This window comes from Myotis brandtii, unplaced genomic scaffold, assembly GCF_000412655.1.
Source record: "Myotis brandtii unplaced genomic scaffold, ASM41265v1 scaffold1162, whole genome shotgun sequence".
Lineage (NCBI taxonomy): Eukaryota > Metazoa > Chordata > Mammalia > Chiroptera > Vespertilionidae > Myotis > Myotis brandtii.
Window position 1 is genome coordinate 243,743 of NW_005354021.1, and position 13,034 is coordinate 256,776.

Consider the following 13,034-nt stretch of genomic DNA (forward strand, 5'->3'; position numbering starts at 1 on the left):
GAATGGCAAGCATTAAAACCCCCACAAATCATGTGATATTACTTTGTACATCATTGACCCTCTCTTGTTCTCTCTAAGCTCTGGAGGTGGGGACTAATAACTTAAAAAATAAAGTAAAAAAGAGAATAATATCAAAGAAAACATATATCAAAAGAGAAGGGAGAAGTGACATTATATAAAATGGTGGAATACAGTGCTCAAAGAATTGGTTTCTCTATTGAAACAAGTATAAATAGTCAAAGACTGACAGATCAATTATTTCAAATTCCAGAATCTAATTCTGGTTGCAAAACTTACAACAACCAGAGGGCGGGTTAATTTTAAAAGGATAGCTAATGCTGTAAAAAAGAAGGAACTCTTACCATTTGCAACAGCATGGATGGAACTGGAGAGCATTATGCTAAGTGAAATAAGCCAGTCAATGAAGGAAAAATACCACATGATCTCACTCATACATGGATAATAAAGACCATTACAAACTTTTGAACAATAATAGATACAGAGGCAGAGCTGCCTCAAACTGATTGTCAAACTGCAGTGGGAAGGCCAGAGAGGGTTGGGGGGCAGAAGGGAGGGGAGTAAGAGATCAACCGAAGGACTTGTATGCATGCATATAAGCATAACTAATGGACATAAGACACTGGGGGGTAAGGGAGGGCAGGGGATTGTCAAGGGCGGGGGGAAAAAGGACACATATGTAATACCCTTTGTAATACTTATTATAATATTTTTTTTAAAAGAATAAAAAAAAAAAGGATAGCTAAATTTTGGTGTTTTAAGAAATCTACTAGGTCATTACCTGGCTACTGAGATAATGGAACAGAGACTTCATGGAAATGACATGGAATACAGTCTTTGCAAAAATAGTTTGAATAAGTCACAAAAGAAATAGGTAACTGCAGCCCTAAAAAATCAACAATAATATCCCATAATGTGGAGGAGAATAATCTAAGTTATAGAGTTACATTATAATACTTTAAATGCCCAATTTCCATAAAAAATTATAAGGCATACAAATAAACAGGAAATATGGCCCATTCACAGAAAAAGAAAAAAAAGGATAGAAACAACCCCTGAGAAAATCCAGGCATTGGACTAAACAGACAAAGATTTTTTAAAAACTTTCTTAAATATACTCAAAGAGCTAAAAAGAATCACAAAGAACTAAACAAAAACAATGTATATATCAAATATATATATATATATAATATGCTAAGTGTCCTTCCCTCCGTCCGGGTGATGACATCACATAGCAATGCCTGGCTTCCTCTCCCTAGCCATGACTAGCCTCCTTGCAGTTTCTTCAGCCCAGAAACACATTAGCCAGGTGGAAACAGTTTACACTGCAACCAAATGTCTGTGAAGTGTTTTCCTGTGCCTCATCTCATTTGGTCCTCACAGAAGTCCTGGAGTAGGTAGATAGGAGTCTCAGTGGAATCCTATTTTCTTTTCATTAGCCGGAAAACAGAGATTTAGCAAGTTTAGAAACTTAACCCAACTGAAAAGAAGTAAGAAATGGTGGACCTTGAAAATGATTTCAGGTTTTTTCACTGTGCAGAATATAGTCAAACATTGCTGCAGTTAAATATTTTACCCTTTGTTCTCCCTGCGTGATCTACAATAATAATCTGCTTTGTGTTGATATTTACTGGTGTGTTGCTGACAATTACCTGAAAGAGAAGTGTTGGGGTGCCACTGGGCTGGAAAAAGGTTAGCTAAATCCGAAAGCAGGTTTAATTAAGCAAGTTTGTTCTATATCTATAAAAGGCTAAGTTGACTCATGCATGCGCGATACACACATAAAGCTCTTGCTGGTGCCAATTGCACACCTGTGTTTCGATCTGTCATTGTCAATCACCAATTTGGTTGACACTTCTATTATAGAGAATGGGCAAATACCAATATTAAAATACTTCTTCTAATTAATTTCCTTTCAATGTGCACTAATTCATGCACTGGGCCACTAGTTTAAAATAAAGAGATAGAAATTTTGAAAAGGAACCAAATAGAAATTCTGGATCAGGAAGTACAACTGGAATGAGAAAATTATTCAGGGAGTTTGAGAGCACATGGAAGCAGACAGAAGGCAGAATCAGTGAATTAAAGATAGGAGATCAAAATTATATATTTAAAAAAAAGATTCAAGAAAAATGAACAGAGTCTAAAGAACCTTGGGGACAACCATCAATATACACATCATGGGAGTCACAGAAGAGAGAGGAAAGAATATTTGAAGAAATAATGGCCAAACACTTCCTAAATTTAATGATAGGCATGAATCTACATCCAAAAATCTTGACAAACTCCAAGAAGGATAAACTCAAAGAGATATATACTAAGACATACTATAATCGAACTACCAAAATACAAAGAGAGAACTTGAAAGCAGCAAGAAAGAAGTGACTCATCATATACAAAAGTTCTTCAATAAGATTAACAGGCATTTTCCATCAGAAACCAGGTAAGCAGACAGTGGAGCAACTGATTTTCTTCAGGAGGCAGAGGGAGGAATATGGTTTCCCTAATTGCCACATTGTAAAGCTGAGATTCTAGGGCCAGGCTGTGTTCTTGAATATATCATTTCCATTTGGAAAGCTTATTGGACCCTTTCCACTTTGATAGTTGCTGAGCCAAACTTGATCCATCCCAAAATGGAAACAACAAGCCAAAGAGTCACAAGGCCTTTACAGGTAAGGTGTTCATGAAGTTCAGTAGCTCTTGGTACTAGGTACTCAAGGTAATAACTGCTTTCCAAAAGGGGGATACCTGTGAATTGTGTTTGAGAACAAGTCCAAAACCCCAAGAAGGGTTTCCAGGCAGGGTTTCCAATCAACACAAAGATCTGTAGCTCACAAGAATTCTTAGGGTTGTTGGACCCCAAAGATAGTGCATCACAGCTTGCTGAACAGCTTTTAACTCAGCTTGTTGGCTTGGGCTCCACTAAAAGGATGCTGATTTATAGGTTAGCCAATACAAAGGACCAGTAGAATGCCCAAGTGAGGCACTTACTATCTTCCATACTCAGAGTCCAACAAGGTTCTGGGCATCCTCTTATGGAGTTGATGGAAGGGGGTGGGACAAAGAGGCAAGTTTTTCTTTTACTGCCAGAAGGACTAAACGTTACAAATCTGCCCAGATAATCCCAATAAATTTTACCTGGTAAGTAGACCCATGAATTTTATCATGATTTATTAGCCACTTCTGCTGGTGGAGATGTGATAATACCATATTCAAGGATGTTGAGACTAAGACTTTTGATTTGCTGACCAGTAGGACATGATCTATATAGTGAAAGCTATGGATATCAGAGGGACATCATCTTAAATGCTGACCCATTCACTGGTGACAAATGGCAGGTGAGTAGGTACACCAAGAGGAATACTAAAAATATATGGAAACTCATCTTGATCCTCAGGTATCTGTGGCATAGCACAGGTGGTGACGGCAATGTCCAAGAGAACATACCAAGTGACATCATTCTGTATAATGGATTCACTTATAGTCACAATATCTGGAACAGTTTGGATATGGAAGCAACAACTGGATTCTATTGGTGATAATCTACTGTAAGTCTCCAACTCCATTAGCAAATTTCACTGGGTTGCTGAACTGAGATAATGCATCTCTTACTTTCCCTGTAGCCTGTAAGTCCTTAATGAAGGCTGCTATTGCCCTTTGTTCTCCTAGAATTAGTGTTTGTTAGACCACCTGGAAGGGCACAGGGAGAGAAGTTGGGTAGTGACTTACATTTCCCACCAGTATTTCTCTACATGTGGCTCTTCTGATTGCTCTGGCACTTATGGAATGAAGATGAACAAGTATGTAACACAATAATTGCTACTACACATCCACATATAGAAACAGCAGTATATTCAATTGACCTACAGAGCTCCATCCAGAATGTTACATTAGTTCCCTTCCCCATTGTGAACCTTGCCAAACCCCATAAGCAGAATCTAAGTGCCTTTGCTTTCCACAGGTGCACATAAGACAGAGACTTGTGCACCCATATCCAATAGAGCTATAAAAGATCGTGGCCTTACCCTCTCTGAAATTCCCCAGCAAACCTGAATGGCTGTATAGAGCCTTCTATCTCCTTCAGGGACAAGGAGACCTTGGCTCCATCTCCAATCATGTGTCTCCTTAAGCAGCTGGGATTGGGTTAAGGTGGAAGGGAGGTGACATGGGGTGCAGAAGGAGGAAGCAACTCCATGCCACTTAACAGTGCTTCACATTTACTTTCAATGTTGAGTGGTGTAGCAACTCATGACTCAATCCAACGAACTGTTGCTGTTGGTCTTTCCAACACTCTATGTCAGGCAGCCAGGTCTTCATAGCTGACAACTTTTACTTCATCTTTGGGAATGCCTTGACAGCAGCCATATCTACACTGCTTTCTGTAAAGGAACATGAAGTTTGTGTGTCCCTCAGATAACTTGGAATTGGTTTGCGTAGCAGTGAGCTACTCTGTGGTGTCTACTTCAGTCCAAGGCATCTGCTGTCCCATTACCATGATGAAATCTCATAAATTCTTGCCTGTTTTCAACATAGAGGCTAGAAGAGTTACCCAGAGCAAGCCAACTGCAAAAATTTATCTGTATTTCTTTGGTTCCGTTTCTCATTTTTTAGGGTATCACCTTCATCAGCTTTGTGTTCCCAAGTGAAGGCAGTAAGAGCCTGAATACTAGTCAAAGTCTGAGCATGTTTTCCCACAGGAATTCATCTGCTCCAGGGAAATCTCCTGGGAGGACCAAAACTACGTTATAGCAGCCAAAACTCACCACAAAAAACTCTGAGATATTTTACTGTTGTTTTGAAATGGGTGTAAGATTGACACTATGTACTGCAGAGTAGTTGGCCATAAGATGGCCCAGCTGTTGCCACTGTTCCTTTATAGGTATCACACAGTCTGTACACTCATCTCCCAAACAAACCAGCCAAAGTTCTAATGATTCACTTGGTTTCTGTCCATGGCAGTCATGAATTCCTGTCCTGTCATCCTCAGTGTAGGTCTGCATCTCTGTAACTGTTGTCAAAGAGCAGAATCTTCTCACTGAGGACAGACCTTGGTACCAATTGTTAAAATGGAACAGATCATCAGATTGGCAAGGAAGTCTTCCCACCTGGAGGATAATTAGCAACAACCAGGGCACTGTTCAGGCAGCTGAATCTATTTCCCCACACTTGGCTTGCAACTACCTCTCCAATTCCCCCTCATTAACAGGCAATGAAGTGGAGGACTATTTATTGCCCGATTCATCATACAATTTGGTCAGCATATTCACCTACCAATTCCCATAGGCTTCCCCTAAATCCAATTGATCAGACCACAAAGTCCTTGTCCTGCTTCTTTCAGAAAGCCACGTCTGAAAGTATCCCATCTTTTCACCAAAGCTGTCAAGAACTTGCCCTACGTATAAGCTAACAACTTAGCCTGCCATGGTTCCGAGCATGCTGATAGAAGACATGAGTCTCTTGAGTCAGAGACAAAGGACAGATTATTACTTAGAGCAATCACAGTAACTATCAGTTCCTCAAGCCCTAGTTCCCACAAGGGGATCTGAAGAGGGCTGGATCACAACTGCACATGCAATGGATTACTTTCCAGGAAAGGAATCCTTGCGCCTCTCACAAGATGTGCAGAGAGGCAAGAGAATCAGAGAGTGGTTTCCAACAATATGGAAAAATTTATGTCATGAGGTTCATCACATATTAACTATTGGCACTGATAATTTCTGGGTGGTGGCTTTATAGGCTCTTATTTTTTTTGTATTTCTTTTGGCGGGGGGACTGCTTGAAGAATCATAAGCACGCATCATTTTCAACTCTGTACTTTAAAAAATTCATTATGAACATTCCAGTCAAGATAATAACTTGAGTTTTTATAAAGCTCCTATGAAATGAGCAGAGAAAACAGAGAAAACTCTATATGCATTTAAAAAACTGAGAAGATTACTAGTTAGAGTTAGGGCAGGAATTAAGAGTTCCTCTAAAATGGTTCAACTAAAGAAACTTTAAAATAAATGAAAGGTGTGTGTACAGATAAGAAACCAATAAGGGATTTAGATAGCAACAGTGCGATGTTACCACTCCAGCCAGGCCCAGTGTTAGCTGGAGGCACGGAGGTGGGGTCCCCCAGTAGTAGCTGTGCATGTGAAGGAAAATTCATTGTAAGAATCAGCACCAATAGGAAGACAGTGGGACAGAAAACCCCAACCTTTCTCTTCCCTCCTCCCCTCCAATGTCCTGCCATGCCTGCCATGTGCTGGCCATAACTGGAAGTCAACTAGAAAGAGAATCTAGTGAGGCAGCTCATAGGGTATGAGCAAAGATAAAAATGGTTAGAAATTTTAAAATGATCTATTTCAAAAGAAGGTCTATTAGGACCAACTGGAAAAGTTCCCTTTACTCCAAAAATCATGGGAACTATTTTTATCTTTTATAGTCTCAATTAGTTTAAAAATTCATTGTATCTATGAAGAGAAAGCATATAGATTAGAAAAACTTCAAAGTGAAAAAAACTGAATTAAAAAAGATAGAGGATAAAATAATTGTAAGGTGCATTTCACACACATGGCTTGTGTTGATTCAAAGTGCAGAATAATCAAAGACAGAGTTTGGGAGATCATAGCATATCTCCCATCTGTCCATCAGGCATTACTCAAGGATTAAAATTTCATAAATAGAATTCACAGCTTTGTGAAAGAAATGAAATTTAATGGGTGAGCAGATATTAGTGATATTGCATATATCACTTCCTGCCTTTAATCCTAGAAGCTTTAAATTCAAGAGACTCAAACATAATGGGAGCCCTATCACTATTCTTTATGGGATGTGGAATTAATCTAGCTGCCTGATGCCTGGTATTTTCTATGCTAGAGCTAGGTAGATTATTCTCCTGAAGAGTATTAAAATAATTTGCATTTCCTATGACCAGGTGATTTTGATTAATCCATACGAAGAGGTCCAGAGTTATAATATATTCAGAGAGTCTAAAAAATGCAATACCCTGCAGTATTTGTAACTAATGAACTAATTCAAAAAATATTTGTTGAGTGCCTATCATAGACTTATCATTATTCTAAATGGTAAGACACTGTGGTAAGAATACTAGTATATCACTACCATCTAGAATTAAAATCGAGTGGAAATGACAGACAATAAACAAGTAAGCAAACATGTAATGTGACACCAGGTAATGAGACTTGAAGAAAAAGCAATAGGGATGGGGTGATTGGGTGATTATTTTACACGTAGTGGTCAGAGAAGCCCCCTCTAAGGAGGGAACAGCTGAATAGGGACCTGATGTGAATAAAGGAACCCTGAGAAGATCTAGGGGGAAAGCATCCCATTTGAGGAGAATAATTGTGGCACTACTCCTACCTGATTACACAATAACCACTCCCCATACTATCTTGTTTCTGACAGAACCTGAATTTTGCGTGTAACAGCAATGTTTATTGTACAAAATTCACCTGCCTTGATCCATCTATGATGCCCAGGACTAAAGCAACATCTTATGATCATGAAGTGTCCAGCATGAGCATAAAAAGAGGAGGAGGAGGGGAGGAGGAAGAAGGGAGGAAGAAGAGGAGGAAGAGGGGGAGGAGGAAGGAAGGGGGAGGGGGAGGAAGAGGGGGAGGAGGGGGGGGAAGAGGAGGAAGAAAAGGAGAAAGAAGAGGAGGAGGGAGAGGAGGAGGAGGAAGAAGAGCAAGAAAATAAAAGAGGTTCCTGGGTTTTTTATGACACTGTTAAGCCATTGAGTCAATGCCCAGAAATCCTCACCTCATGACTTCATTACTCAGGGCCCAATGGCATTTTGAGTAAAACGTGGTTTCAAGGTCTAGATCACAGGATGTGGCTGTAAGAACTGTTGTTAAGACCTCAAAAAAAGATTTAAGATGGTATCAAAGACCAACTCAGCTAGACAAAAAATATTCTAAGTATCTTCGGGTGCATAGACAGGAGAGCTTCTAAGATTTTTAAGGATATGGTGCTATAAAGAACCTTGACTATGAGCCAAAGGAAAATAGCCTGTCTTGAAGATATTTAGAGATGTAACATTTGGCTGGGGTCATAATTTGACATATAGGAAGCTCACAAGATCTTTAAGATAACCATAGCATCTTGGACTGAAAGGAACAGAGACAATTTAAAGTGAAAAGAGGGTCTGAACTTTCAACTTTCTACAGACAAGACATAAGCTACAAAACAACTCAGTTACAAATATAAGCTCATTTTTAGGGGGAAACAGGCTCATTCAGAAGGTAAAGCCAAGTCCCAAGGGCAGAGCCAGGAGCTTGAGTTGGTATGGCCCACTCACCGCCTTCACTTTCCCCTTCCTCCACCTTCACGTTCCCCTTCCTCCACCTTCAGAATATGGCAGTTTCCTGACCCTGACTCACTCATGTATGCAGGGGACAGATAACTGGTATTTTCAGTTCACAGAGAAGCCATACTCAGGAAGCCTCTTTCTTGAGGCTGACTTAGATGTTGATCTGATTTAGATGTTGAAATTCTGTATCTCAAGCCTAAACCTGGTGCAGTAGAGTATGAGCCTAAGGATCTTGGAAAAGCAAAGTGATCAGAGATACCAGTAATAGAAGTTAGTCACATGGGTTGTTGTAAAATTCAGCTGAAAGTATAACAACAATAACAAAATGTAAATTCAAAGAATATTTAGAAGCCTGGAACGTTATTTCAGTGGAAATTTTAAATAAAACTGTTATACGTTTTTTCCCCTCTTTCCTTGATGAGTATAAATAGGGTAGGAATGTTTACTATACTTAGACACACTTCCGCTTGGAGACATTTTCAATTTATTCGTATTTAATTTGTTATTTTAAATGAATTGATTTTGTTTTTCCCAGTCTTATACTTCTAAGATGAAGGCAAATACCCTCCTCCTTCTAGCTAAGCTTAGATTGCTACTTTCCCACCCAATTTCTGTTGGAGATGAATTTAAATTCCCCCTTTATTCTACTTGGATTTACTATTAGCAATATTTGTCAACATTACCTGTGATGCAGATGATTCTCGTTTTAAAATGCTTGGATGTTTATCCAGTAATTTTCCTTCTGGTTGCAAGGGTTTAGTAAGCAGTTTTCTGTCTGTTACAGGTTCATGTTGGTGTTCCTCTAAAGGTATCACTTTGTTCCCTTCGGTTATTGTCAGGTTAGGAATAGTGAACAATGGAGCAGCTCTTTGTTTTGCTGGTTCATCCCTTTTAGGACCAAACGCCTTTGAGTTATCTCCATCCTGCTGGTTCAGAGTTGGTAGAGTCAGGCCTTTCTTATCATCATTACTCAGTAACTAAAAAATATATCCATAAAACAAGCTACCAATTAATCATTACTGACTAGAAATATTTAAAACTAATAAAACTGGACTTAAAATCATTTGTACCCTTATCCTTTATCATAACAAGTTACCATTAATATTTGTAAATTATTACAGTCCTTATAAAAGAATTGAGCAATTCTCTACTTGCCTGAAAACATGGACTATTCTCCATAACAATGATCATACTACTTTATAAATCAGTGGTTCTCATATATTCAGATGTTATAAATCAGCAACATCTCAAAAAAGAAGATAGTATAACATTTTACTGTTATACTATCACCAACATATCATAAAATAAAGGGCATTTTAACAGCAAAATAGTACAAGGAATGGTATCTTATAATAAAGGACTATTAAACTAAATAAATTGAGATGTATGAAAAATTCTCTATCTTTCCCCCCGCCCCGCCCCCTCTCCCTGGACTGAGGGAAATAGTACATATTAACTCTTCAACTGATATTTGACCCAAAGGTGAAAATCATCAAATCCCATTTGTCAAGTAATGGGAAGAATCTTTTATTTCTTATTGGTTTACAAAGGAATTCACTACCTTATGGAGTGTGCTTCTGTAAAATTAGATAAAAAGCAAATAATATCATGTGAACTCTATTTCTACTATAATATATAGATTATTATCACATAGAGAAAAAGTAAAGAATGTGGTTAGGTCTGCGGCATCCATTTCTAAGGTCATTGTGCAGAACTTGATGCTTTTTCTTTTATGTGCCCCCCTTCTTTTTGTCCCCTATCTTCATAGATATTTTTAAATGTTACTATTTTATGCTAAAACTTCTCTTTTAAGAGTATAATTTTACTTAAGTAAGTCATGTAACTGTAACGATATTGCCATAACAAAAATAACAGGATAAACTGAATAACTTTTTGAGTGCTTTTATTTCCATCTGTAAATATTTCTTCGTTTATAAATATTTCATCCCTTTAAAAAATAATGACTATTAGAAGTTGTCTTCCAAGTTCCCTTACCTCACTTGGAATAGTTTCAACTTCCTTATTTATATGAGAGATATCTGTTAAATTAACAGAATATTTTATTATATAGAAAATAAACATATTTTTATGTAAACTAATAAGTTATTATTATAATATTTTTTTTCACCAAGAATAAAGAACAATTTAAATCAAGTAAATCAATGTAGCTATTCAAACAAATACTATTTAGTAAAAACAGACTGATGAATCTCTTGGAAGATCAGGGAGAATGTACAAGTGTGAAGGTAAAATGAAAACATATAAAGTGATGAGATTTCAGATCCACCAATTAAGACATAAAAACAAGTATTCAGTGTATTTTGCTAAAAGTCAAAAGGAAATAAAATAAATCCCAGATGGTCAGTGTTAAGGTTGGGATTGGAAAAAGAGTGAAAAAAGACCATTCACGAGAGGCTGAATAAAGCACTTGTGAACTTTTTCTAGAAATACGAAGGATACATTTTAGCAAAGAGAAAAGGAAAACCTGAAAGGAAGAGAGACGGAATAAAGAACTGAGATACAAAGGAATGAAGTCTAGCAAAAAAAATTTATATGGTCATTATTAGCTGCATGGTTGTGCTCAGCTCATTTTTCTGAGCCTTGCCTTTCTCACATATAAAATGGGCTAATGATATCTTGTAGGTATGACACAAATATATGTAAGATGTGAGCAACCATATGGTTAAATGCTCAAACTCAATCCTCACCATTTATTGGCTGTGTGACCACTGATTGGTTTGATCCTCAGTTTTTCATCTGTAAAAATGTCATTAAGTAATACAGAGAGTCCTCGGGTTACGTCAGACTCAACGTATGTTGTTTCGTGGTTACTTCGCCATCTCCCATTTATTTATTAAAAAAAAAAGTTTCATCATTTTGACGTATGTACATATGTGCTGTATGTTTTTTATTATTTATTTACCACAAGTAAAGGTCAGGAATTATCTTTCTTTTAAAGTTTTTTTACTGTTTCACTTCATTACTGCTGTGTATGTGCTCCCTGTGAATGACGTAGGAGCTTATGTAGGTGGGTTCCGACTTATGGCGAAAATCGCCTTATGTTGCGCCGTAGGAACGGATCTCCGTCGTAACCCGAGGACCTACTGTAATAGTTGCCCTCAATTGACTGCTGTGAGGATTGATTTATAGAACCCAAGTAAAGTGCCTACAACACTGTGATCAATAAATGTTAGCTATGCCCTCGCTAGTTTAGCTCAGTGGGTAGTGTTGGCCTATGGACTAACGGGTCATGGGTTCGATTCTGACCAAGGGCACGTACCTCCATTGCAGGCTCCTTCCTGGCCTGGGCCTTGGTCGGGCTCATGCAGGAGGCAACCAATGAATGTGTTTCTCTCACATCAATATTTCTCTCTGTCTTTCCTCCTCTTCCACTCTCTCTAAAAATCAATGAATACCCTTGGGTGAGGAAATAAATAAATATTCGCTATAACTATAGGAAACCATAGGAATACCAAAAGGAAAGAAGTCACTAGATGATCCAATGGGACTTGAAATAAGCTCTTTGGATAAGTGGAAAAAATTAATTAAAAAAGGAAAAGATGGCCACCACCAGTGAGTGAAAGAGGCAAGCGTCCTTCTTAAGCAGTGACACTGCAGAGAGAAACGTGATTCCTCTGCACCTAAAACGTGAATGTTTCAGGCGAAGAGTGAGCAAAAGATGCAGCAGCTCTGCCAGGCGGCTGACCTCAGAGGTTAGGAAATGAATGTAGAGATGCCTGGTGTAGCCAGGGAAGGAGAGGCAGAGAAGTAGAAAAGTCACCTGTGACCAACGTCTTATAACAATGTGCTTATTCCATACCTTCAGAATTTAAGATTTTAAAGATATGGTATTATGCATCCATTTTAACTTTCTAAATAAAACTTTTTACAGAGATTTTTTTCAAAAAGATTGCATGACAGTTTTTTCCATTAATTAAACATCTTACTGATAACTGTGGTATGTTTGCAAATTTAATGCTAATTAATTCATTCCCCCCTTTCTCTTTCACACACCACACACACACACCTCTACATAAGAGAGACAATAGCTCTACAGTTAACAATGTTTAAAATTCCTTTTCATAGGTCATAGTTAAAATTTAACTTTTTTCTTGTCCTTAAAGTAGGAAAGGAACATTAAAAATTAAAATAACTGAATTAAGTCTAAGTCTTTTCTTTGGAGTGTTACAAAAGAAATACTATGTACTTAAGCTATAATGAAAGGCATATTTACTCCCTATCAAAATATGAAATCCACTTAAAGCAAATTACTAATTTTATATTTGTGATATAGCTACCCTACTTTTAATTATCTTAATAATAAACACAAAAAGTAAACTAGTTTCTTAACCTGATGTTACAGTATCTTCAGGCTTCTTTTCAAATTGGCTCTCAGGTACCTCATAGGTATCACTTCCCTAGAAGGAAAAAAGGAAGGAAGGAAGGAAGGAAGGAAGGAAGGAAGGAAGGAAGGAAGGAAGGAAGGAAGGAAGAGAAAAAATATATTAGACAAATGTTTAAAGAGGGAAACATTTTTCTCTGCCTTCATAACTTTTAATACATATTTTTAATGTACAGAAGACAAGAAGGATTTGGGTCTGTGAGAAAAGCAAACCAAACAGCACTATTTTATTTATTTATTTTATTTTATTTTTTAATTAAATCTTTATTGTTCAGATTATTACAGTTGTTCCTCTTT

The 13,034-nt window shown here is 37.6% G+C and overlaps 1 protein-coding gene across 1 annotated transcript in view; it reads right to left on the reverse strand.

Annotated features, from left to right (window-relative positions):
* ALS2CR11 (amyotrophic lateral sclerosis 2 (juvenile) chromosome region, candidate 11) overlaps positions 1 to 13,034 on the reverse strand; it is a 62,734-nt gene that overhangs the window by 24,128 nt on the left and 25,572 nt on the right. Inside the window, exons 11-13 of the mRNA XM_014528685.1 lie at positions 12,687 to 12,753; positions 10,331 to 10,374; positions 9,019 to 9,261 (exon numbers count right to left, since the gene is read on the reverse strand). Coding sequence (XP_014384171.1) covers positions 9,019 to 9,261; positions 10,331 to 10,374; positions 12,687 to 12,753 — 354 coding nt within the window. The remainder of the gene's footprint in view (positions 1 to 9,018; positions 9,262 to 10,330; positions 10,375 to 12,686; positions 12,754 to 13,034) is intronic.